Below are 27804 nucleotides of genomic sequence, written 5' to 3' on the forward strand. Positions count from 1 at the left end.
TTGTGCTTTTAATTACATCTTTTGTTTTATACTAGAAAATAATACTCCCTCAAGTTATTTTATGTACTGATACTTTGAAACAAACAGTATAATTGTTTAGGTGTCCAAATAAATCATTCTAATCGTAGCACAGCATTAACTTGTCTATGACTTTGAAAACAGTATTACTTTTGCTCACCGACACAATAAGGAAGCTGGACCAGATGACATATGAAGTTTCTGCCAGTTCTAAATGTTAATGATGCCACATTACTTTTGTAGACAATCCACTACTTCTTTTCCTCTATGTTAGACTTCTAAAATCAAAGTTTTCCTAAATATGGTGGAAAGTTTCCAAAATGTGTCATATTTTAGAATTATTAAAATTCAAATCCACTTCTAAGAACTGAACATAATTTCCTTACAAATAAAGTCCTTTATTTCATATCAACCATGTTCCTAGAAATATGAAAGTATTAATTAAAATCTGGAAGTGTATAAAAACCTTAAGCAACAGTTAATGAAAGTAAAACTACAAAAACAGTCTCTACTAACTTAGAAAGTTGAAGTTTTGTATTAGGAAAAGACATTAGAATAGGAAATAACGTAGATTACCTCTTTTTTGATGATCCTCTGCAATAATAGCATTTAAAAATATAACTACTTTCCTCTGTATAATATCCGTACATAATTGCTAACTTTCCTGAATTTCCAAAACTTGTATATAATGACTTTCAAATACATGTCCAAGGAAATGTTTCATTTACCATTGCAAACAAACATTGATTTATTAAATAAAGTAGAAGTCCAGGCTTTATAAAAGTCAGCATTACATTTCTCACAGAGAAATCAAGAAAAAAAAATTTCCTATCACAGATAGTTATCAGCAGTCTTTGTGAAGTCTTCCAACTAATATTTCATTAAAGAAATGAAGTGGGAGCTGCATTTACAGATGAGGCTCGTGCTTTAGCCATTCTCCGAACCAGTGCTTCTTGTCTTTTTCTCTGAATTTCTTCAGGAGAACACTTTCTATTTTTCTCTTCTTCCTCTAAAAATTCAACAAAAGATGAGTTTTACTTTTATAGCCTATAAAGTCATTCAATATGTGCTTTAATTTTTGCTTTTTTTAATCACCCAGATTTGCCATATTAGTTGGCTATTAAATCAAACTAAACTACTGAATATAAAATTCTAAGTACATAATAGAGATATAATGCTCCAGTTCAAAAGAAAATCAAGCACTGATGGATCTGTCTCTATTTGATACATTCTTTTCACAGTGTGATAAAATTCAATTTGATAGAAAACTGACTACCCACCAAATAATTCTTGTGGAAAATGACATCTAATTTATATGACCCACGAATAAATATATCTTTAAAAAGGATACATTGGGATTTAAAATGTTATGTAAACTTTAATTGGAAAATAGTCAAAATATAAGGAATTAAATTAGCTATCAATCTCAGTGTATATTTACATAAGATGTTATATTAATATTCACATCTACTTTCCCTATAGAGCTATAAAGTTTTCATTTCATCCACTGAGGAAATATATTTTAGAGTGATAAAATGAAATCTGTCATGTCAAACTGGTTACCTGTGATTCACTGTCAGAAATTATATTTTTATTTGGAGGATGCATTTTGGAGAAACTTTAAAATAATCTCAATTAACTTAGTAAGTTGAAGCTTTGTATTAGAAATCACTTTCTCATTTAAATGATATTTTAAGTTTAAGACTATCACCCTAATACATATTTAAGTATATCATTTATTCTGACATTTAGAAAAAGATTCACAATTTATGAGACATTTCTCTTGTTAACTAACAGAGGCATTTTCCAAAATATATAATCTGCCTCCCTTTCCTTTCTTGGTATAATCAGAAATGGGAGGGGGTATTCAGGCCAAGAAATACATATTTTAAATAAGTTTCCCAGATGATTTTGATGGCTTTTATTTCCTAAGCTATTTACCTAACAGACTGTAGATATTTTTTCCTAAAGAGAGACACCAGAAGATACTTTCTAATTAGCTTGACTAATTATCTAATACTTTAGTCTCAAAGCTGAGAAACACAACAAACTCAGACTACACATACAAAGACTTTACACTGAATTTGACTGTGTGGAAAGAAAACAGGTTAATAATCTACAACAGCAGAAAACATAACTTCCTAAAGTTGGTCTTACAATTTGCTTGGCAATATTATAGAAAATAATTTCAAATGATAATCAGGTCACACCATGAAAATTTGATTTAGGGACTCATCCATTTTTCCCATCAGTCTTTCCTTTAACTCAATCTATAATAAAAATACACAATGAAGTCTTAAAATATTGTAAAGTACTAAGCAAAAGCTGCTCTTCTTAATCTTGATCTTACAGTGCAAGGGTCAGTAATTTTTTTTTTTTCCTGTAAAGAGTCAGAAAGCAAGAATGTTAACCTTTGAGTATCTTGTTGCAACTGCTCACCTGTACCACTGTAGCAAAAATAGTGATGGATAATGTATAAATAACTGATGAGCTGTATTCAAATAAAACCTGTTTATGGACAATGAAATCTGGATTTCATACAATTTTCAAATGTCATGAAATATTATTCTCCTTTTAATTTTTTTCCAACCATTTAAAATGTAAAAAACATTTTTAGTGTGCTGGCTATACATATACAAGCTGCAGGCTGGATTTGGACAGATCATAGTTTGCCAACTCCTGCCTGAAATAAATGTGGGAGTTAAGTGAGTTTTGTTTCAGAGATACTTCCCTGGAGAGCAGCTTGCTACATACCAAAGTAAAAGGAAGTAGAAACAATAGAAAACATCAACAAAGTTAATAGTAATTAAGAGATTCAGTACTATCAATAAGCTTAAAGAAAATATTGATAAGGTAAGCTAAAACGCAGATTATCCATAAAAAATGCAAGATAGATTGGTAGATAGGAGTTTTGGGAAAACTCAATACTCCAGGAGGTTTAGTCTTTTATAGAATTATAACTATAGTTGACCCTTGAACAACATGGGCTTGAACTGGCAAGTCCACTCATTTGTAGGTTGTTTTCTGCATCTGACACCCCTGAGACAGCAAGACCAACTCCTACTCTTCTTCCTTCTCGGCCTACTAGACATGAAGATTATGAGGATGAAGACCTTTATGATGATCCACTTTCACTTAATGAATAGTAAATATTATTTTCTCTTCCTTATTTTCTTAATAACACTTTTCCAGCTTATTGTAAGAATACAGTATATAATACATATAAGAGCATACAAAATATGTATTAATTAATTATGTTATCGGAAAGGTTTCTGGTCAACAGCAGGCTATTAGCAGTTAAGTTTTTAGGGGATCAAAAGTTATACACAGACTTTCGACTGCAAATCAGATCAGCGCCTCTAACCCCCACATTGTTCAAGGGTCAACTCTATCTGTAAATAAAGTCATGCTAGGAACATGCTTGATTTAGTTACAGTATGCTCACTTTAATACAAATTTAAATACTTAAAATTATTATAGATTGAGAACAATTTTTAATATTTCAAAATATCTAGTTTGGGCTATCATGTAAAGCAAGCTTGTCCAACCCGCAGCCCGCAAGCTACCCGCAGCCCAGGATGGCTTTGAATGCAGCCCAACACAAATTCATAAACTTTTTTACAACATTATGAGATTTTTTTGTGATTTTTTTTTTTTTTTTTTTTTTTTTTTTAGTTCATCAGCTATTGTTATTGTCAGTGTATCTTATGTGTGATCCAAGATAATTCTTCCAATGTGGCCCAGGGAAGCCAAAAGATTGGACACCCTGGGTGTAGAGAACTATTTACTGTCAGTGTTGATAAGATAAATTGGTATAACTGCTTCGGATAGAAATTTGGTGGTATCCATCAAATTTTAAAACTTCCTCTTGTAGCAATTTTTTATGAATTAACAGATACAATTATACAAGCATGCGGAAATTTATGCAGAAGGATATTTACTGGAGTATTGTTTGTAATTGCCAAAGACTGCAACCAACCCAAACTTCCATCACAGAGAAACAGTTAAATTATGATACATCCACCATATATATCACAGTCATTAATAGGACTAAAATAAATTTATATGTACTAATAGGAAAAGACAGCTATAATATATTAAGGCAAAAGCAAGTTGCCAAATAGTGGGTATACAGATTTATTTATATTTAAATAGATCTATAGGTATATATATATGCATACACATATATATGTACATACACACACACATATCTTTTTATATTCATAGAAAATGCTACATCATACCAACTATTAATAGTGGTTTTCCGTAAGGGATGGTTATCAGAAAGGAGAAACAGAAGACTTAACTTTTTCCTTTAAATTATTCTATACTGTTTTACTTTTCTTTTTAAATAACTAGCATATTACTGTTGTAAATTTTAAAAAAAAGTCACTTAGATAGGAAAGTTGTAACAGTAATGCCAACAAGACAGAGAAGAGTCACTAAATATTTAATTGCAACTTGTGATGAAAGCAATTAGGAAATAAAAAATAAACAAGGAGATCTATTTATAGACTCTTCAAGGAAGGCCTCTGTGAGAAAGTAGTACTTATATTGAGATGTAAGAAAGCACCAACAAAAGAGTGGGGAAGGGGTCACATGTTGAAAAGAAGTAGTTTTAGTCAAAGGGAAGAGCACGGTCTAAGTTCCTGGACAAGGAAGAAAAACATACACTGTTTGAAAAACTAAAAGATAGCTGGTATAGCTGAAGCTTAGTAGGTAAGGAAAAAAGAGGAGACGCAGGTTAAAGAGAGATAATCCACAGCTTTGTTGGTCACAGTATACAGTTTGGATTTTATTTGAAATATGACGGGCAGCCATTGAAGGTTGTTTTAAGCATAGAAACGCCATTTTTGCCCATCCAATTTTAAAAGGCTATTCCACTATTTGGAGATAAGAATTGAAAGGAGATAGATAAAAGAACTGCAGTAGTCTCATCAAGAAATGTTAACTTGTTGTAGAAAGAAAAATGGACAGTTTGGGGATACGGTTTTTGAGATAGAAAGAATGAAACTTATTGATAGAATGGAGACTTGGGGAAAAGAGAAATTGGAAGAATCAGAAATGATAGCTGTTATCAAATAAGTAAATCATAATTTTAACCATCACCGCTAGCACGTTTATATCAAATATCACACTAGTAAAGACGTTTAACTAGAATGCTCTAAATTTCTAAATATTATTTACCTCACTGCTTCATCATCTGCTTCCCAGAAGATTACTCAAGTTTTAAAACAATTTAGTAAATACAATCTTAATGAACACTATAATACATATATCTAAAGGTATGATTTTCCAAGAAAGAATAAGTTATTCAAAAAATATTTACTGAGTACCTACTATATGCCAGTCATTGTATTAAGTGCTGGGAAAGAATTCAATGTAATATTTTGAAAAATAAACCAACTACTCTGTATAATGCAGTATAATTATTTCCAAGTATCATTTTAAGAATTCTAGTTAATTCTTAAAATTAACTAGTCATAGAATAGTTTTACCTTATACATTACTCACACTCAAAAACAACAAATAATTATTTTACTACTTTTTAAGATGCTTTTCAAAGAAAACTATTTCATATTTCATACATACCTTTTGAAGATTGTTTGAAAGATTCAGAAAGTTTCACCAAAGATTGCTGTCCAACAGCTTCCTCCAGTAATGGGTTGACACTTTTCTTTTTCTCCACACACTGTGTAATTTTGGTATCAGACATACTTCCAGTTATACAATTTTGATTAAACTGAGAAAGAATCTGAGAATCTTTCATCCTTGTAAATGTAAACTTTGAAAATCCAACTGTTGTGTTAAGGTTGCTGTGAGCTTCATCTGTTATAGTCTTATGGCATAGCTGCTTAGTACTCAATTTCTTCTTATAAGTAGTAATTTCTGTATTCATATGATCTGAAGTTACATTCAAACTTGAACTTCCTGAAAGAACCAATTTGGAACTATTCACTTGTATTGGAACATCAGTGTTAGTATAAGACACATGCAGATTATTTATCTGACAGTTTGAGATCTTAGAATACATAGTCAAATTTGTGGCACCTAAAAATCTTGGAGAATTTCCATACATTTCCCCTTTCTCCATCTTCATTGGCTTATCTATTTGTGAGCTATTTGTCAAAGATGTCTGCACTGAAATGCTGCCTGGATTCAAATGCTTTGATTGTACCAAATTACTTCCTTGTTTAGATATAGCAAACATGTTTTTGGCTCCATGTTCGGAATTATTATTGATCTCACATATACTTTCTGATGTCTTACTGTCCTTTCTAATGTCTTGTTGCTGAGTTAGTCTTTCAATATCATCACATGCTTGGTACAACAAATCATCATCTACATCACCTGCTTCCCAGGTATTATCTAATTGATGACATGCTTTAATAATTTCATTGGCAAATGAGGGATCATTCCAATCATCAAAGAAAGAACCTACTTTTGATGCACTAGTCTGATTTGGGTTACTAACACTGGTTTCACTGCCTAGATTTGCAGAGCCAAAAAGATCAGTATTAACAGGAGCTTTAATAGACTGATTTAAAATGCACTTATTTTTCTGTTCATTAGAATATCTTGTGTTCAAAGCTGACTTCCTTTCAGAAGCATGTACAGTAGATTTAGTAAGAATATCTTCCTTTATTTTTGTCAGATTAGATGTAACTATACAATCTTGAATTTCATCTTGAATAACAATTTTATTGGAAGAGTTCTCAAATTTCATTTTATTTCCAGTGGATAATTTGTTTGATTTATTTGAATTTGGTGAAAATCTATATTCTGCATCTATTAATTCTCTGTCATATGTCTTTGAAGAAAGATCTTGTAATACTTTTGAATCTCCTAACCTGGCATCTGGACTTGTATTTGCTCTTGACGTATTTTTAACAGTTTTACTATTAAAGGTACAGATTTCCTTTTGATCAGTAACATGGGCTGTTTTAGAAGGAAAGAGTTCAGGCATGTCGATATTTTGCACAGCAAAAGGTTCATTATCTAGTAAGTTTTCCCAATCATCCTCAAAATCACTTGTAGTAAATGCATCAATGTACTTATTAGAAGTTTCTGGCTCCTTAGTACAGGAAGTCACACATGATTTTGTCATTATGGGTGTATCTACTTGAGAAGAAAGTGATCGTGGGGTTTTATTGGACAGTTTTTCAATGACCAGAGTTTCATTAGTAATGATTTTCTCCTCTTTCAAAGCATTTGTCTTTACAAAGGTAGTATTACTGCTGCTCCAAAAAGCCTCTGGCAGTTCTTGGCTTAACTGTCCGCTACATTTCTGAGTAGAACCATCAAAAATAGCATTAAAGGCTGCTTCAGCAATTTGGTCAAATGGCTTCTGACTGCTATTTTGATCATTTGCCACAGACATCTTGGTGTTTCCTTTGATTGGCTTTTTTGTAGCATTATCTATTTCGGGAACTATATTATGTGATGACCACATCTGTATATTATCTTTATAATTACTTAAAATCTCTGTTTCTGAAATCGTCTGGGTAAAATCATAATTCCTCTTGTTTTGCTCTTGAATCACATCTAGCTCTTCCATATTTTTATCAAATTGTTTAGCCAGTTTCATAAGTTCTTCTTCTTGACTTTGTGTTTTTAACCTATTAAACAAGATTAAAAAATAACTAAAAATGTTCTGAAACATTATATCCAACTGTTATTTAACATATTTTGATGTTAAAGCTCTGAGATTTTAACAGTTATAATTATTTTAACTCCAAAATTTGATAGATCAAAACTGTGGAAATTTTATTAACAAAAATTTTGATATATTCACAAAACCAAAATGGAGTATTATCAAAAAATATTTGCTTCACTGAATTTCAGAAAAGCTGAAAAGTCTTAACTTACTTTGTGCAGCTGATTTTTGCTCTTGATTTTCCTTTTGCTACACTGGGAGTACATGGAATAGCAGTTTCACCAATCCACATGTCCAGCATAGAATTTGTTGTTGGTTTTTCATCCTTTGGCAGATAGGGAAAAAAAGAGGTATAAAGTACCAGCGTAGCATCCCCCCTCTTCCAAAAAAACAAAAGAAAGAAAAAAGAAAATAAAAACTAACGATTTTGAATTAATTTCCTAAATTCTGGTGAGGTAACACTTACCAAACTCAAAAACAATAAGTTGGGAGATAGCAATAATAAGCTACAATAATTGATCCACTTATGTTTCAGAGAATGAAAACATTCAGAATTACAAATTGCTTATTTTAAAAAAATATTGTTTTAAGAATTAAATTTATCAAATGTACATTTAATAACAGAAGCATGTTTTTATCAAAAGAAAATTGACATTTTAATTGTCCTAAGATATTTATAAAAACATTAGTGTCAGAAACTGTGTGGCAGAAATCATCAGAATTGAGAGGAGATACATATGGAATTCTTTCTGTATCATCTGTTTCTCCAAATTTTCTTTATCCTTATTATAATCTTTATCTAAAGTTGGACAATCCATGTTGACCTAAATTAAGAACACTCAGAATTAAGATCAGGAATGAATTAAGAGATAAGAGCAAGGTTAGAACTGATGCTAAGAATGAGACAGGAATAAGAATAAAAAAATAGAGAAAGCAGAAAAGTTTAGCCCAGATAATATACAGAAAAAAGGCATTTTAGACCTGGATACTTTTGCTGTACCTTTCAGTCACTTGATCACACAAAAAAATTACAGAATGAGCTTTAGGCATTAATTGCAAACCAAACCAACAAATCAAATCAAGTAACCATTTTCACTCTATTTTATAGTACCTAGAATGAACATAAATATCACACAAGTTAAAAAATAATTTTACTACTAGATTATAGGCTACTCAAAGGCAAGGACTCTTCTTAGAATAACTCAGCATCCAGCACAATATTGGGCATACCAGTGTCAGTATACATTTATTTACTAGAAGATTTAGGTGAAAAGATCCCTACAACTTGGTACTTCAAATCCTCAATGAATCAAAAAAGTCTTCTTAATGTCAACTTGAACCTAGTTGCCTTTAGCTTTGCAAATACTCAAGAAAATCAGTAATTTCACTTTCAGAGTCAATATATTTTCCCTTTTATTTCAACAATCTTGAATTTAAAGAATTTAAAGAATCATAGTCTTAATTATGAACTCTGCCATTTACAAAAGTAATTTTAAATTCATTCAATTTTCAGAGAACTAAATTATGACTTTATGTACCCAACTTTACATATACATGGGTCCTATGTATGTTTGTATACTATTTATACATGTTATATTACATATTTCTTCATGAATAATTACATAATTTATTGATTTTCAACCATAATCCAGGTGCTGTATAAGGTATCTAAATGCATTACTTCATTTCATTATAAAAAGTATACTGTGCAAAGCTGTATAAATGAAGATATATACCATCTTCAAATAAACAACATTGTATAAAAGTATCCCTGCAAAAAGTGAACTGACTGTCCAACCAAAATAAAAGCGCATATTTAAAAAAATGCTATCTCTGAAAATGTTAAAACTAAATGATTTGAGAATGACTCACCTAAAAATAAACAATATAAGTATTTGTCATTCTGAGAACATGACAAGCTTTCAAACAGACCTTGAAACTGCTAAAGATTTATATGCTTTAAAAGTACTCAGTTTAAGAGGGTAACATTTTAAAGCTACTAATTTCACTATATTTTTTTCTCTTATACAAGTTACCACTTGTGTACTGTTGTCATTTCTTTATATGAGCTATTATTTCCAGCCCACTTAGGTAAAGAGTCCAATAATTTATTCACAACTATCTTTTTATCACTATTTAGACTGGCCCGCCCAAACACATTTTATTATGCTTCTTTCATGTGAAACCCACAATTAATGAAGATCTATTGTTAACTTATAGAGTAAGTACTATTATGGCATAAATGCTATTTAACTAATGAACTGTAAGTAAAATGAATTTCTATGACATGCTAAAAATGGAATGTAGAGCTAGTAGCAACAGAGTTGTTTTGACTGTGCTAGGTGTAATTTTGGATATTTTATAGCTGCTAAGAAAAACTTCATTTTCTGTCTCTTCCACCTGGGTGACAGTAATTCTTCAAACCATGTTTTGGGCCAGTGCCATCTATTGTTTATGGTCAACATATAGTAACTATTCAAGCGCAGGTTAAGGAAAAATGGCATACTTCCTTCAGAGAAGACACTAAGCAAAAATGTTCTCTGGATTTAAATGTTAAATAAGAAAAAGAGAACAAAAAGTAAAGAAGTTCAGAACAGTTTCACGTATTGAGCCTTTGCTTCTTAGTAATTATAATATTAGAGTTACTGGATTGCTTTGTGTCAAATGATTGACTTGAACATATTTCTATTTCACTCAAACAATACAAGAACAGAAATGAAAAAAAGAAACGAAACACTCAAAAAAAAATTTTTTTTTAAGAGACGGGGTCTTAAACTCCTGGCCTCAAGCAATCTTCCTGCCTCAGCCTTCCTCCCAAAATGCTGAGATTACAGGAATGAGTCACCATGCCTGTCCAAGAAAAAAAAAAAAAACCTTTGGAGATGGTTCTATTACAGTAACAACCTTAACGTAACCTTACAATTATAGCACTCTATAGTTTACAAAGAATTTTTATCTAGTTTAATCCTCATAATGATCCAATGAAGACAGCAAGAGCAACACAATAATTCTAGTTCATGGCTGAATGAACTGAAGTGGTGAGAGTTTAAATAACTTGCACTGGGTCACACAGCATAGGAGGTTGAATGAGGACTAAATTTGAATTCAGTGCTCTCCACTTTTGTAAGTGTTTCTTGATAATCTTATAAGTCAATGAGTATTATTAGTTTCAATGGGGAAATGTTACAGACAGGAAGTACCAATCACAAAACAATCATAGAAGTATAAACTTTTTTCACTGCCTTATTCTATTATTTTAGCAACTTGAAAAATGATGTTGTATGTTGTTAAGCACAACATTACAGATAAACACAATGCCCTAGTCAAAAATTACTCTAAAAAATTAAAACAAGATATATACTTAAGAAAATATCTTGTATTTTATATTATATTCCTTTTTTCAAAATATGTATTTCAAAAGTAGAAAAAGCAAAACAGTAATCTTTGCTGCCTTATTTTTGGAAAAAAGAATTATAATAGACAATACTTTTCATTTAAAGAAACTACAAAAACTTAGTGGCACATTCTTCACTGTTTTAAAACAAACTGTAAAACTAGTGATATTTACCTGAGGAGCAATACGATTAACAATATGTGAAATCTCATCACTATCTGTGGTGTAAATCTGTTTTTTTCTTCCTTTACCTAAAGAAACAAAGACATTTCTATAAATTTTAAACAAAAAACCCTCAATTTTAAAAAACAGCTGTCACTTCTTAGAAAGTAATTTTATTTAGTGCAGCTTAGAGGATTATGTGTTTACATCACATACTTATACAGATAAAATCATATAACATTCTCAGAGGTTCCCGATGCTATTATCTGACTAGAATTCTAGTTAAATCTGAATCATTTATCAAATATTTACTCACATAAAAAATGTTAATAATTAATTACCTAACTGCTTTGTCAATGGAGAATTCTGATCCCAAAAGATATCATTCTGTCCATCTGGATCATTAGGAGAACTGAAGGAAGATGACAGTGAGTCCATTTTCAGCGCTCTCTTTGGTGTTTCATACCTTTCTATATAAAATATGAGTAAAATAACAATTGTTGCATTTTAAAGCATTACCTTACTTCGTAAGACCCCAAGGTCAAATAGCTGAGACTAACTTTTATAGTCCAAGATAATTTTTTTTCCCAGAGATAATTACCTGAACCGTAACAGAAATGCTTGTTTCACATAAAAATCCACGCGGCACTTCGCAAACTTCACATTGTAAATAGCAAACACTTCTAGATAATCCAGAAGCTTTATGAATGCATAATACAATACTGTATAACCTAAGTCATTCTATTTATTACCATTGAGTCTTGGAGGCTTTGGGGAACCATCTGTAATTTATAGGTACATTCAAAAATCCAAAGTAACCCAACAGAAACCTAAATATGTTTAGCCCCCTTTCACCAACTCTATCTAATCTACATTAATTGCCATTCTTCAAAAACCATTAGTGATCCAATGCTTGGGAATTTTTGTCTAGAATCACTTTCAAATTTTTATAAAGATTTTTGTTCATTCCCAAATTGCTTTATAGGAGTATTATTAAAGACATGTAAGGTGGCCGGGCGCGGTGGCTGTAATCCCAGCACTTTGGGAGGCCGAGGCGGGTGGATCACGAGGTCAGGAAATCGAGACCATCCTGGCTAACACGGTGAAACCCCTGTCTCTACCAAAAATACAAAAAATTAGCCAGGCGAGGTGGCACACGCCTGTAGTCCCAGCTACTTGGGAGGCTGAGGCAGGAGAATCGCTTGAACCCGGGAGGCGGAGGTTGCAGTGAGCCGAGATTGTGCTACTGCACTCCAGCCTGGGTGACAGAGCGAGATTCTTTCCCAAAAGAAAAAAGACACGTAAGGTAAAAAAAAAAAAAAAAAAAAAAAAAAAAAGCACTATTTCAAGAACATGCTCCAGAATAAAGGCTTTTGTATGAGTTTCAGTTCCAACTAAGATTTACTAGAAGTCTTTTAAAAAGTAACACCTAAAACTAATCGAGACGAAAGAGATCCTTAGTATCTTATTTGGAGGGATGTTACACACAGGAACTTCCGGTTTATTCACAATGAGGTGAGACATCTACCAGGCTTTGAGACAAACTTTTAACTTTTCCTATGAACTCTTCTCTAAAGCAGGTCACGGGGAAAAAAAGGGTTTAAAGAGAACTAACTTCTCCGGGCAAAAACTGAGGTTAGCGGGCCTATCAGCTGTTTCTTCTCACTCCACCACTGCTGCTGACTGGAGGAGCAGCCTGGAAAGCAGCCGCCCTCCCGCAAACAGGTAAACCACATTACCTATTCCTGTGGCGGAGGCAAATGGATGGTCAAACCTAACGGGGTAGTGCTTAAGTTCGGGGACAAAAGCCCATCGGGGAGTGGTATAGGATTATTTTTGGACTCTCGAGGGGTGAATCCCAGAGACAGAATACACGCTCCAGACTCCACCCCCACCCCAGATTTCCCTGTTGCAAGCTGGGCTGTGGGGATGCGGCGCCGAACCCAAGGCAGGCCGCGCTGCCGACGTCTCACCCTCGGGGTTACTTTTACTGCACAAGGCGGCGGTCGGAGGCTGCTCTCGCTGCCGCACTGGCCCGGGAGGCCCCTCTCTAGCCCCGCAGGGCCACGAACCGCGGGCCGATCTCAGCCGCCTCCTCCCTGGCTCGACCACCGAGCCGCATTCCTCCGCCGCCGCTGTTTTGTGCGGCGTTTTCTTCGGGCTAGGGCTGTCATCATGTTTCCTTCGCCGACTCATTGCCTATGGCCCGCCTCCACCAGCCGCTTCTTCTTTCACATTTTGCAAAGGGATGAGTAGGGCAACAGCACTACAAACCGCACCCGGCACCAACGGCAGCCGCCATTTTGGTCGGTGGGGCGCGCGCAAGATGCGGCCGCTGATTGGCTGGGTCCGGGAGAGGGGCGGAACTGTTAAGGTGCCCAGGGCGCGCGCACTTCCGCAGCCGGGACAGGAGCCTGCTCTGGAGGAGTGTCTAGGCTCAAAATCCTCCAGACTGGTGGGGGTTGTTCGGGTAGTAGTCGAGAGTGGGAGCTTGTGAGTTGGAAAGGAGATTGAATACACTAGCAACTTTTTATTGAATTTACAACGAAAATTGCACGTTAGTCAAATTCAGATTATTGAGAGTCTTCGAATTTCTCAAGAAGAGGAAATACAGCTAATTTTTCATAGATGATATGTGCATAGAAAAATCCAAAAGAAAGTAGAAAAAATTACTAAATTAATTTAGAGTTGCTGGATACAAAGTCAATATTCAAAGACCAATGTGTTTCAATAGATTAGCAACAAATATAAAATTGAAGTTTTAAAGAGGTACTATTTATAATAGTGCATGAGATAGCAAGTAACTAGGAATAAGTTAAAGATTGTCCTTCCTACAAAGAGAACTATAAAACATTTTTGAGGCCGGGCGCCATGGCTCAAGCCTGTAATCCCAGCACTTTGGGAGGCCGAGGCAGGCGGATCACGAGGTCAGGAGTTCAAGACCAGCCTGGCCAGCATGGCGAAACCCCGTCTCTACTAAAAATACAAAAAATTAGCCGGGTATGGTGGTGCGTGCCTGTAGTCCCGGCTACTGGGGAGGCCAAGGCAGGAGAATTGCTTGAACCTGGGAGGCGGAGGTTGCAATGAGCCGAGATTGCGCCACTGCACTTGCAGTGAGCCGAGATCGCGCATCTGCACTCCAGCCTGGGCGACAGAGGGGGACTTCGTGTAAAATAAGTAAATACATACATACATACATACAAAAATTAGCCAGGCGTGGTGGCGGGTGCCTGTAATCCCAGCTACTCGGGAGCTGAGGCAGAGAATTGCTTGAACCCGGGAGGTGGAGCTTGCAGTGAGCCGAGATTGCGCCACTGCACTCCAGCCTGGGCAACAGAGCAAGACCCTGTCTCAAAAAAAAAAAAAAAAATTTTTTTTTGAAAGAAAACGAAGACCTAAATAAATGGTTACCCTATGTTCATGGGTTGTGAGACTCAATATTGTTACAATGTCAGCTATTTCCAAACTGACCTATAGATTCAACATAAATACATATGAAGGCCCAGTGTGTGACTGTGTGTGTGTAACATGGTAAGTCTTTTCTAAAATTTATATGAAAATGCAAGGGACCAAAATTATCAATAAACTCTTGAAGATCTCTCGAAGAATAATGAGGGTTGATATCTACCAGGTATCAAGACTTATGTAAAGTTATAGTAATTAAGACAGTGTTATGATGGTGTCAGGATAGACAAAGATGAAAGAAACAGGATAGCACAGAAACAGACTTCCATATAAATGAACACGATTTAAGACAAAGGTGACCCTTCTGAGCAATGGTAAAAGGACTTTTGAAATTAAATAGTGCTTGGTCTATTTGATATTCATGTAGAAAAAGAAAGAAACATGACCTTTACCTCAAACTTTATCCCCAAATCAAGTGCATATATATTCATTATAAATTTAATTGTAAAAGATAAAATAACATTTTAGAAGGTATAAATTGTCTTCATGACAGAGAACGCATTTGAAATAAAACAAAGGTCACCAGGCATAATTATAAATGTGACTACACAAAATTGATAATTTGGGAACTTCTGTCCATTCAAAAACAACATTAAAGAGAAGGAAGGGCAAGGCACAAATTGGGAGAAAATATTTATAAGACATATTTAAGGGCCTATATATAGGTTATATGAAGAACTGATACAAATCACTAAGGAAATGATGACTGTCAAAACCAAAAGTGGATGAGACCCTTGAGCAGGATCTTCACAAGAGAAAATATTATCAACAAACTTATGGAAAAATCAGATTCATTTTTAATCAGGAAAATGCAAATGAAAACCATATCAGAATGGCTAAAGTTAAAAAGACTGACAATATAGGTATCGAGGCAGTAAACCAATGGAAGCTGTCATGTACTGCTGGTGAGAGTATAATTTGGCACAACCACTTTGGAAACCAGTTTTTGATCTAGCAATCCCACTCTGAGGAATATTCTCTGTTTAAATGCATGGACTTGTTCATCAAGATACAGTTTATAAAAATGCTTTGGTGGGATGCAGTGGCTTATGCCTGTAATCCCAGCACTTTGAGAAGCCGAGGCAGGTGGACTGCTTGAGCCCAGGAGTTTGAGACCAGCCTGGGCAACATGGCGAAAACCCATCTCTACAAAAAATACAAAAAATTAGCTGGGCATTTTGGCGCATGGCTGTAGTCCCAGCTACTAGGAAGGAGAATCACTTGAGCCCAGAAGTTGACTTGCTGTGAGTTATGATTGTGCCACTGCATTCCAGCCTGGGCAACAGAAAAAAAAAAAAGAAAAAACAAAGAGGAAGAAAAATGCTTTTAGCAGTAAAATTCAATTCAAAATTACTTCATAGTGTAAGTGGACCAAATGCTTTCCAACAGTAGAATGATAAATATATTGAACTATATTCACACAACAAAATAGCAATGAAAATGAAAACTACAACTCTGTGCGACAACATGGATAAATCTGACAAACATAAAGTTGAGCAAAAAAAAGCTAGACCTCCCAACCCTCCTCCATAATGTTAAATAAATCCCATATAAATTCCATCAGGCAAAGTTCTACTATATTGTATAGGGATGTAAGCTTTAGTGTTAAAATGATAAAGAAAAATCTAGGAATGATTACCATAAAGGTCAGGATAATAGTTACCTTTGGGAGGGGGAAGGGACAGTGATTAGAAGTGGACAGAGGGAGGAGAGAATTTCATGTATTTATTGGCTTTGTTTATTTTCATGTTCTAGTTGTTAATTACAAAAGTATTTGCTTTGTGGTAATCTACTGAGCTGTACATTTTGTTCATTTTCTACACACATGTTATATTTATCAATTAAAATGTTTAAAATGTTAATGTAAGGCAAAGATCTTAGTTCCTACTGAGGAGCTGATATATTTCTTCTATCTTGTAAACTATTCTGTTTTTACTCTTTAGTTTTGCTGACAGAAATCCTAGAACTAAATTTGAGATTCAGGTCTAGCAGTTATATAAACCATATAAACCGTTGTGAATAGATAATTCCATTATTTTTCCTCAGTGTTTGACCTTCTACTAATACTTTTTCTTTCCATGATTGTTTTTTACCTACATGTATTTAAACCATTGTTTAGTTTTATTTATTTATAACCGGATAAGACTGGAATACAAGTGATATTACATCTTTTAAAATTCAAATTAATTACTTGAACCTTCACTTGTATAAATTAGCAGGAATATTACTATTTCTCTCAGGGATCTCTCCTACCTCTCAAATGACCAAAAATCCTGGAAGCATTAAAAAAAATGTAAAAAGAACTTAATTTACCAAATAAATATCCAACTCACATTTAGAAAGTAATTAAGGAAGTTTAAAGAATTTAGTGGTGTTTATAAGAGAAATAACCATGTAGTAATCCTTTAAAGCATATTAATGCTGCAAATAAAATAACAGTGAATACTTTACCATAACTCCAAATTCTATAGTGCCCAAGTAACCATTGCTGAAATGAACAACTTGAGCCTAAAGAACAGACGTGTTGTCTTAACACACCTAGGATGGCTGTAACCTGTAATCATTATGGGGTAGGAAATTATAGTAAATTTTAACTTGAAAATTACTTACTTTACATAATCTGTTACATTTCTAAGTGTACTTCAAATTAAATTTACTTCCTGACTATAGCTCCTGAAATAAGTATAACACAATTAACTCCTTAATAAAATGTTTTTAATGTGAAACAAAAGTCTTACAGATGTTTGAATGCAATGTGATTCATAGCTCAGCATTTCTAGGCATTTGAATAATTTATACATATAAGTAAGGTTTACTGCAACTAAAAACTGTAATAAACCAAAGTGAAACTCTTGCTTGTTTCACTTATAGGGATTATTTATAAACTTGACAATAATTATTAAGGCAAAAATTGTGACACTGAAGGTCTGAGTTACTAAGGAGCTTCTCTGCCAGTGATTGCCTCCTCACTTACATTACAACGATGGGTCAATGCTACTAATCAATGGCTAACTGTGAGCAGTCTTCCTTTCAAGAAAAAAAAATCCATAATTATGTGAATTATGTTTGTATTTTATATACAGAGCTCCAGCTCCAAATCTGTGAGAGTGCATTTGGCAGAATCTGAACAAGCAACACAATGATTAGAGGTTTTTTTGTTTTTTTGTTTGTTTTTAACAGTTTTGTTACAATGTTTCCACCCCAAAATGTACCTGGGTAAGTGCTGGGCCCATTTTTCCTTATTCCTGACCTACCTGCAATTGTATTAGCTAGAACCACCTATTATGCCTAGCTGCTCCATCAGGAGCCTCTGCTGCCTAGGTGACCATGTCTGGCCAGACGGGCCCAATCAGGTAAAAATGACTGGACTAGACATGGGCACCTGATTTTAGGAACCAGTCCATAGCCAGCTTCTCCACCTCTGACTGACACAAAAAGATGCATTGAGACAATCCTATTCTTTCTTGGAGATTTGAACTAAGAATTTGCTAGAGGGCCCTGTGCAAAACCATGGTAGGCAGAAACTACGAAGAAGCTTGCTCAAAGTGGAACTGAAGGAAGTAGCAGAATTATGCAGACTGGGGACCACTGGAATCAACATCTGTTGACTCTGGATACCTTGAAACCCAACCACCATTCAGCTTCAATGTCCATAAGACCAGATTTTACTGTGATACCAGTCGTTTTTTCTTTCAATGTGAGCCTTTACAGTAAACTTCCTTTGTTAGGTAGGGGCTAGCTAATGCCAGTTGGTCTCTATTTCTTACATCTAAAAAGAAACCTGAACTAAAACATAGAACAAACACCAGAATTGGGTCAAGGGTTGTAGTCTTATTGTTTCTCAATTAAAAGAATATTATTTTTAAAAGTTCAAAATAGAATGAAACAAAATCCCATTAAAATATGGAGCTGGAAGTTAAAATATTTTAGTGACTCCTTTGGACCTGAGACAAATTATACTGGAGACTAGCTGTCATCTGAAATCACTTTTTCTTAAGTTTTTTTGGTTCAATTATTGCATAAAGACCTAACAGTTAGAGAAATAAGGAATGTATTTTTATTTCTCTGTAGCCCCATACTCCTGGGGATGACATTTCAACCTTTGCTCTATCAGTTTCTACGATTTTCTTACCCTCTGAACCTACCAATACACTTTTCTTACTAGGCTCCAGCTTTGAATCAATCATGCTATTTGTTTTCTCAGCTCCTGGGCTGTTATATTGTAAAGATTCTTTACTGCACTAGCATGAACCTATAGTCATCAGCTGAGCTTTCAATGGCACATGATAATGTCACTGAGCAGCTCATGCTTCTCTTCTCCAAAATACAGATTCCAAATTTCTAACACTTTCTATAAATCCCCTTCCAGCTCAGATTGTTTCTTTTTTAAAAGTTATTTGTATCCTACTTCCTAGAAAAAAAATTGACCTATGAAATATAAACTCCCTCATTAAAATTATGAAGCAGATAAGGATGTCTGTCATATCTAATTTTGCTCAGGGTGGAATATAGCTAGCTTTAAAACCAGCCAACTGACCATGAATCAACTATAGTTGTAAGCCTTTCTTACAGGTAAAGGGGTCCACTTTACAAAGTTTTAAGCTAAAACCCATAAGCAGAAGTCCTGAGGTGGAGCTTCTGGAAAAAATCTTTCTTCCTGATTGAAACAAGGAACTGCAGAGGTCATGATGGGACTATGAGGCCTAAAGCCACACTCTAAGGGTAGTAGAACAGAAGAATTCAAGGAGCTGAGGTTCCCAAGGTATCGTGCAACCACAGTACCTGGCCTGGGTGGCCTAGCTCTATGCCATCAATCCTTTACCCTTTGATATTCATCAATCCCTTACTTGTTTAAACCAATAATTCTCAAACTAGTAGCATTAGTATCACCTGGGAACTTGTTAGAAATCCATATTCTTGGGCCCCATACTGGGTAAGAAACAGTGTGGGTTTAGAAATCTGAGCTTTTATAAGCCCTCCAGGTGATTTTGACGCATTTTAATGTCTGAGAATCTCTAGTTTATGTCGCTGTCTTTTAAGTCTTCCTAAAAGCCAAATAAAAAATGTATTTTTATGCATATATGGGGCTAAAAAAATTGGCTAGCTTTAAAAATGTAACATTTTTATTTTTAATATATTAACGGCTAATATAAAAAAGTAAAAAATTTGTATAACAAAATAAAATACTTATACCGTGGTATGGAAGAAAAGCAAGTTATGCATGTCGTATCTACTATTCATATGCACATGAGTATGTACATATACTCCCAAACATTTCAAATGAAATATTCCAAACATTGACTATACATTATCTCTAGGTAGTGGGATTTAACTAATGCTTGTTTTCTTTGTTTTTTTTTCTTCCAAATTATCTACAATGAAGATGTATTGCTTTTAAAACCAGAAAAATATGCATAAAATATTATATATGAAGCATGCAAATAATAGATTTAAGAATAGACACTAGGTGAGACATAAGGATTTAATTACTAAGGATAAACTTAAGAGAAATTGTACTAAAAGCTCATAATGGGATAAATAAAGTTGCAATGTTTTCTGGCAATCGTTTTACAGTACCAAATATACTCCCTGGAATCTTCACTACGATCAAGATAATGAACCTATTCATCACCCCCAGAAGTTTCCTCGTGCCCCTTTGTATTACTTTTGTTTGTAATAGGTAAGTTGACATATTTACTTTTGATTCATGGCTGTGTTCGACAAGAAGCTTGCAAAATTACTCGGAATTTAATAATCAGCTCTTACAAGCTAGTATGAACTGTCTACAGCACACCACTGATTCTGTTACTGCTCATTCTCCTTTCTCTAGTAACTTTAAGTAACTTCAGTTTCTTTGACATTTCCTCATCTTACCTATGTTTTCCAGGCTTTCATCAATTTTAAACCTCTCAATTCAGTGGTTGAGCTCAGACCTGGACCTAGAGAGACCTATACTTTAGGTTATAGGCTTAAAAATGAAGCCAAGCAGTAAATGCTTGGGGCAGTTTACAAGGGCTGAGAAATTGGAGGTTGCTGGGAAAAGCAGCTCTGCTATAGAAAGGGTCCCTTTCTAAGTAAGTCACCCTTGGGAGTTCAGTCTGTGAATGTCAGTAGAAGGATGAAGGGAAGCAGGTTACCCAGTTCTGATGTGGGGCATACTATTGCACACTGCTTTCTGCAAGCACCACTTAGTAGCACTAATTGAATCCAACCCCACTAATCATTTCAGATACCAACCCCCATCTGGCCTATATCTACTCAGGAATAATGGCTGTGGGTGTCATAGAGGTAATTTGAAAAGACATTTTCCTCTACTGCTTTAAGTGAAACCTCAAGAATATTTAAAAAAACCCTCAGCAGTCCCAAAATGTCTTATTCAGGGTTAATAACTTTCTTTCCACTGGCCATAATGGAATTTAGTCCTCATTTATGTGTTTTTGCTTTTATGAATCCCAGAAAGATGGCCTGATTTTAAAGCTTGTCCTTGACTCTTCTTCAAGCAGCAGGATCCAGATCATTCACTCTGCCACCATAAGTTTAACATAAAACACTCCTAAACTGTGTCTGAGACGATTACAAATTTCTTTATCTTGCAGTAAAAGTACAATCTCAAAACTTTTACAATTCTTAATAGTATTTAGGTTACCCTAGCCAAGTGCAGGCCTAGGAATGCTAGGAATGTCCTAGATGCAAATAGTTTTTTGGTGAATGGTTATTTATGCAGAATATTCTGGCCCAAGCTGAAAATGGCTTTTGATTGTTTAGAAAGGAAATTACAGCATTTAAAACATATTAAAGTTTAAAATAACATTTTTGAGCAATTAGGATATAAAAGAATAGATGGGGAAGAAATTAGTTAAATTGCAAAACCCGTAAACAAAACTAACACTACTCATTTCAATTCAGTTCCCAGCCTAAGAAAATTTTCATTTCAGCAAGGCTTTTCCTGTCTTTTAGACTACTGGAAAAAATGGTTGGTTCATTTCACATGAAAGTAACTGACCCTGGCTTTGGTCTAGTATTAATAATGTAGATGACAGTGTGAGGGAACACTGGGTCTGGGGGTTATTCCATTGGCAAAATATGTATGAAAAACACAGGAATATTTATTCTGCTGAACTATTTTTATAAGCCTGTTATGGCTTCTAAATCATCAAGAGGAAGGTTCCTTTACTTGCTACTCTTCACATTTCCAAACCCTCCTGGTCTTTGAATAGTTGTTGCTGTTCAAAGTGTAGGAGTATATGGAAGAGCAACATGGATATCACCTGGGAGCTCATTAGAAATGCAGAACTTAGGCCCCAGACCTGCTGAAGCAGGATCTGCATGGTAACAAGATCCCAGGCCATTCACAATCACAAGAAAGTCCCACAGGTGACCATCTGCAGAGACTGTCTCTAATAATTTTGGCCCGCAATGTTTAATGCTTCTTTTCTCTGAACTTTTACCTTACCTTCTGTCTGCTCTATATAATTTAGCAGTTGATTATATGATCTTATGTTTCTTAATAATTACTGGAGGTATGCAAATCTTATTTACAAGATTATGCAAGTCTCTGTTACGGAGGTTTGCAATCAATGCTCATTATTCCATTGTTTGTTAAAGCCCTATTCTATTCCTTTCTGCCTTATGTTCCAAAACATTTTGAGGTCAGGTTTAGGAAAAATTATAAAAAATTATCCTAATATTAATAAAAGTAAATACATGCTTTAGAAAGAAGCTGTTAATAAGAGTGGAAGACTGTAAATAATTTCATATATAGTTTTTGTTTTCTTATGAATGCCAAGACATGAAAGTAAACTGTGCTCTTGGCAAATGGTTTAGAATATAACCAATCCTTGATTTTTCATTAAAATCATATCTGTAGCCTATAATCCCAGCACTTTGGGATGTTGAGGCAGGAAGATTGCTTGAGACCAGAAGTCAGAGACCAGCCTGGGCAACATAGTGAGATGCTGTCTCTACCAAAAAAAGTTAAAAAAAAAAAAAAAAAAATTAGCTGGATATGGTAGTGCATGCCTGTAGTCCTACCTACTCAGGAGGCTAAGGCGGGAGGATCCCTTGAGCCCAGGAGTTCAAGGTTGCAGTGAGCTCTAATTATGCCATTATGCTGTAGCCTACAGCCTGGGCAACAGAGCAAGACCCTGAATCAAAAAAGAAGAGAGAGAGAGAGAGAGAGAGAAAAGAAAGAAAGAGAAAGGAAAAAGGAAAGAAAGAAAGAAAGGCTCAGTACGAGTACATCAATAGCAAAAGAATTAGAGGTACTACGGCACAGTAGTTAATTTAACATTTTTTATGGCAATATCTACTTTGTGAATTGACCATAGTATTATTTAATCTCTATGTGCTTGTAAGATCGCAATTTAATATCATTACAAGCCATCCCTTGTGTTTAAAGTACATCTCCATCAGAATTAGTTCCCAGATTGTATTAATGCTTAAAGAATTAAAATAACTATTAGCAAGAGAGGAATGAAAAATCTAGGAAAACGAACAACATAACACGTATATTGTACACACACACATACACACACACACACACACACACACATACACACACAGGCTGACCTGTTGACTGCTCCAGGCAATGTTGGAATAGGAAATAAGTTTTCTGTTGAGGTTAATATTTTTGTGGATTTTTTTAACCATTGTAAGAAAACCTGTAATAAACTTAAGAGTAGAAAAAAATAGTTTTGCTGTTAGGAAAGATAAAAGAAAGTTATCATATATTATGTTCTGTAGATTGTTTCTTTCGGTGGTATCAAAAGAATTGGCCCATGTTTGAAGATCTGAATTTAATTAAGTCTACACAGAATATAGTTTAAAGGTGTGAAGACTTTGCTATTAATATGATAAATACTTTTTCTTAAGACATTGTTTATCTACAGAAAGACTACCATATTCAAGATTTAAAGGTAGATTATTTTTGTTCACATCATTTTGATCTTAGGTTTTGCTTGATACATTCACAAGAAGGGGGCCTTTAATTTATGTATGCTTTAAGAATAGTTAATAGCTAATCTACAAATTAAAAAAAAAAATACCTGGCTAGGCACGGTGGCTCACGCCTGTAATCCCAGCACTTTGGGAGGCCGAGGTGGGCAGATCACGAGGTCAGGAGATCGAGACCATCCGGGCTAACACGCAGAAGCCCTGTCTCTACTAAAAACGCAAAAAATTAGCCGGGCGTGGTGGCACATGCCTCTAGTCCCAGCTACTCGGGAGGCTGAGGCAGGAGAATCCCTTGAATCCCGGAGGTGGAGGTTGCAGTGAGCCGAGATTATGCCACTGTACTCCATCCTGGGCAACAGAGCGAGACTGTGTCTCAAAAAAAAAAAAAAAAAAAAAAATTCCTTTTTTGTTTTTCCACAAAAATTTTTTCTGTGTTTTCCTTGAAGTTTTTCCAAGGAAAAACTTTGGAAACCATGTCCTGCCTTGAATTACTTTTAATAATCTCAAGACAGCATGGATTGGCTTGCAAAGACTAATAGTTGACTTCATGTTCCAGAAGCATCAGAGAATGTTGATCATGTTGAGAGCTGGCCCCTTTGCAGGCATCTACTGGGTTTCCTGGAAGTGAAAACTTGTAATTTTCAAGTATGGCATGGGGATAGTTGCTCTGAAATGCATTCCAGAACTGTCAAGATTAGGTCTTCATGAGAAGTCAGGTTTGGAGAAGTCATTCATTCAAGATGATGTTTAGGTAGTAGAAATCAGTGAAGGTGATTGCAGAGGTCAAAGGGCATGACCCTACATTCTAATGACAGGAATTGTGTTTGGAAAATTTCAGTTTTCTTCTTAATGTGTCCACTTGAATGCATGCAAGCTCTGTGGAGATAAGCAGAGTCTATGGTAGTTTTGTCCTGTGGCTATCTTGGGCCCACTAGAATCATAGCAGATATGACAGAGGCACAGCTTGCCTCAGTTTCTGCTTACACACAGAACAGCTTCATCTACATATAAAGCCACATATAATTTAACACCTAAACTAGGACACTTGTGACAGAGAAAAGAGATGCTATTGGCAATTTCAGCTGGAAAACAGGTGGATACCAGAGGCATTTGGCTAATGGATCAATGAGAAATGTTGAAAAATGAATGAACCAGCATCTGTGTGTTTTATTAATGGGTTTTCAAAGACTCTGGGTCTTCAGACCTAAGAAGAAGGTGGTATAGCAAAGCACTGGCTTTGGGGGTACACAGCCAGTTGAAATCCTACTTTAACATTTACTGTTTGTGTGATCTTGGGCATATTTGCTAATTACTTTGTGTCTCTCTGTTTTCTTGTTATAAATGGGAATAATAATTCTCACCACACAGGGTTGTTTTAAGAATTAAAGAAATGATGTATATATAGCATTTGGTGTGGTGCCTGGCACAGAGTAAACATTTGGTAAATAATCATTATTATTCTTAACTATTGTCCCTACTTGACCAGAACCTAGTTCTAGGTATAAGAATAATGCTACAGCACAGTCAAGGTGGAGAAAAGCCATTTTGGCCTCTTGGTCCAAGCATCCATTGTAACAAAACAACTCAGCCTGATGTCCCATGATCATGAAAGGAGCTCATGGTAGGACTGAATGAACACTGGTATCTTACAAATATTTAGGCTGAATCATGAGGACCAGGGCCCAAGCCTTTAGTATAGGCCTACTGCTTGAATAGGAAGGCCTTATACAACCAAAATGACCTAGATTTCCAGCACATCTTCCTGATGCTCTGCAATATTTATCTTTTTCTTGGAAGAGCTCATTAGCAAGATGGAAGATGTTCAGGTTACTCACGAATGTACATATTATACACTTCTCTTTATGAGTATATGTGTTGGTTTATTTTTGCATTGCTACAAATACCTGAGGCTTGGTAATTTATAAAGAAAAGAGGTTTAATTAGCTCACAGTTCTGTAGGCTGTATAGGAAGCATGGTGCTGGCATCTGCTCAGCTTCTGGTAGGGCCATAGGGAGGTTTTACTCATGGCAGAAGGCCAAGGGGGAAAAAGGCATGGTGAGAGAGGGAGCAAGAGAGAGAGAAGGGGGAGGTCCCAGACTCTCTAAACAACTAGGTCTATTGTGAACTGAGTGAGAACTCACTCATCACCAAGGGGATGGTGCTAAGCCATTCATGAGGGATCTGCCCCCATCATCCAATACTTCCCACCAGGCCCCACCTTCAACATTGAGGATCACATTTCAACATGAGATTTGAAAGGGACACACCTCCAAATCCTATCAGTATATGAATTATGTTGAAATATACTTTTCTGGGGGAATATAGGGGAAGTAGGGCCAGTGGTTTGCTCATAAAAAAATTTCAAAAATTGTGAAAGCCATCATTAAAAATTAATTTATATATAAACCTGTACTAAATAAAAGATCTTAAAAACAAAGTTTATAAATACTCAAAACTCATTACTTCATAATTATTTTACTACATTTTACTAATATCTATGCTTTTAAGTTTGTGTCTGTTGTGTCTGTATGGGAGAAATATTCTACGGTGGTCTGCTGTTGTCATTATACATCTTTTCTCAGTTCAGTGTATTCAGTGATGTCACCCTGGTAGCTTAAAATTAGCCATGATGGGAATAGTTACACCATGGAAACTGGTGAGCACTACAAATAAAGGCTTGATTTATTGTTTGTTGATTGTTGATTGCCTCGACCTTAGACAGTTATACAGGAAATGCACATTAAACTTAAATGTATGCCTTGACTGTAACCAGCACGGTGTGAATGGACCAAAAAATGAGGAAATATTCTTCAAGTATTCAAAAACAATTCTCTGATAGAGCAAAGAAGTCACTTCATCATTGAGAAACTACTGAAGTTCCTATATTTATCTTCATTGTTTCACTTTCTTGTTAACATAAAAAAATGTGTTAACCAACATTTATGTCAGAACTATACTGTGGCTCATCAATTGCAGCCATAGGGGTTGGCTGTGAATGCAACAGTTTAGTAAAAACAAAAACATTCTGTGAGATTCAATTAGCTATATATAATTTACAGTAACAAATATTGTATATATTATTATTTGCAAGTTGTATGCTAAGAATCCTTCATATTAGTCACAATTTATAATTATATGTATATGTCCATCTATCTATGCCTATATTACTTGTTTTTTAAAAATTATTATTATACTTTAAGTTTTAGGGTACATGTGCACAATGTGCAGGTTAGTTACATATGTATACATGTGCCATGCTGGTGCGCTGCACCAACTCGTCATCTAGCATTAGGTATATCTCCCAATGCTATTCCGCCCCCATCCCCCCACCCCACAACAGTCCCCAGAGTGTGATGTTCCCCTTCCTGTGTCCATGCGTTCTCATTGTTCAGTTCCCACCTATAAGTGAGAATATACGGTGTTTGGTTTTTTGTTCTTGCGATAGTTTACTGAGAATGATGACTTCCAATTTCACCCATGTCCCTACAAAGGACATGAACTCATCATTTTTTATGGCTGCATAGTATTCCATGGTGTATATGTGCCACATTTTCTTAATCCAGTCTATCATTGTTGGACATTTGGGTTGGTTCCAAGTCTTTGCTATTGTGAATAGTGCCGCAATAAACATACCTGTGCATGTGTCTTTATAGCAGCATGATTTATAGTCCTTTGGGTATATACCCAGTAATGGGATGGCTGGGTCAAATGGTATTTCTAGTTCTAGATCCCTGAGGAATCACCACACTGACTTCCACAGTGGTTGAACTAGTTTACAGTCCTACCAACAGTGTAAAAGTGTTCCTATTTATCCACATCCTCTCCAGCACCTGTTGTTTCTTGTTTTAAATGAGAGATGGTTGTTAAATATTTTCCAGAATACTACTCATTGCAACCTATGGATCTAACCTTGTCTGATGTCAGTACTGCCCCTAAGGGTAGTATGTAATCATGTGGGGTAGTGGGCTTGGCCATTGTGATATTTTAAGTCCATGGAGATGCCACATCAGTAGTGATTAAAGCCAGAGAGGTAAAGCTTGAAGACTGGAAAATAAGAGTGAATGGTGACTTAAATTGGAGGCACACACTTGAAAAGGGACAGAGAGTAAGTCAGGATGGGAAACTAGACAGCCATAGAAAGAATGAGATGAAGGA

At 35.2% G+C, this 27804-nt stretch overlaps 1 protein-coding gene and 1 long non-coding RNA gene across 5 annotated transcripts in view; one reads left to right on the plus strand and one right to left on the minus strand.

Moving 5' to 3' along the window:
• Positions 1 to 395: 395 nt before the first annotated feature.
• ETAA1 (ETAA1 activator of ATR kinase) lies at positions 396 to 13590 on the minus strand. 3 transcript variants are annotated; one of them, XM_001167176.7, is made up of 6 exons: positions 13205 to 13590; positions 11573 to 11701; positions 11244 to 11320; positions 7888 to 8000; positions 5611 to 7637; positions 396 to 1027 (listed from the first exon to the last, which is right to left on the minus strand). In XM_001167176.7, the coding sequence occupies exons 1-6, from the start codon at positions 13425 to 13427 to the stop codon at positions 900 to 902; spliced, it is 2697 nt and encodes an 898-aa protein (XP_001167176.4). In that variant the 5' UTR covers positions 13428 to 13590; the 3' UTR covers positions 396 to 899. The 3 variants fall into 3 exon arrangements, with proteins under 3 accessions (XP_001167176.4, XP_016804147.3, XP_063645103.1); XM_016948658.4 differs by having other exon boundaries at positions 7888 to 10525; positions 13205 to 13570; XM_063789033.1 differs by lacking the exon at positions 11244 to 11320 and having other exon boundaries at positions 13205 to 13563.
• LOC100612620 (uncharacterized) overlaps positions 12582 to 27804 on the plus strand; it is a 220186-nt gene continuing 204963 nt past the window's right edge. The window contains exons 1-2 of one of the 2 annotated variants that reach the window (XR_008546271.2): positions 12582 to 12956; positions 20271 to 20376. This is a non-coding gene — a long non-coding RNA (uncharacterized LOC100612620). The remainder of the gene's footprint in view (positions 12957 to 20270; positions 20377 to 27804) is intronic. The other variant, XR_010149111.1, reaches the window with a different exon arrangement.

The sequence above is a fragment of the Pan troglodytes genome, chromosome 12 (genome assembly GCF_028858775.2).
Source record: "Pan troglodytes isolate AG18354 chromosome 12, NHGRI_mPanTro3-v2.0_pri, whole genome shotgun sequence".
Taxonomy (NCBI): domain Eukaryota; kingdom Metazoa; phylum Chordata; class Mammalia; order Primates; family Hominidae; genus Pan; species Pan troglodytes.

Bases quoted from the DNA above. Each gene is read 5' to 3' on its own strand.
- ETAA1 (XM_001167176.7), bottom strand. From the start codon at position 13,427: ATGAGTCGGCGAAGGAAACATGATGACAGCCCTAGCCCGAAGAAAACG. The intron at 11,321-11,572 runs GTAATTAATTAT...TTGTTTCTTTAG, and splicing joins TCCATTGACAAAGCAGTTAG to GTAAAGGAAGAAAAAAACAG. The intron at 8,001-11,243 runs GTAAATATCACT...TATCTGCCAAAG, and splicing joins TTAATCGTATTGCTCCTCAG to GATGAAAAACCAACAACAAA.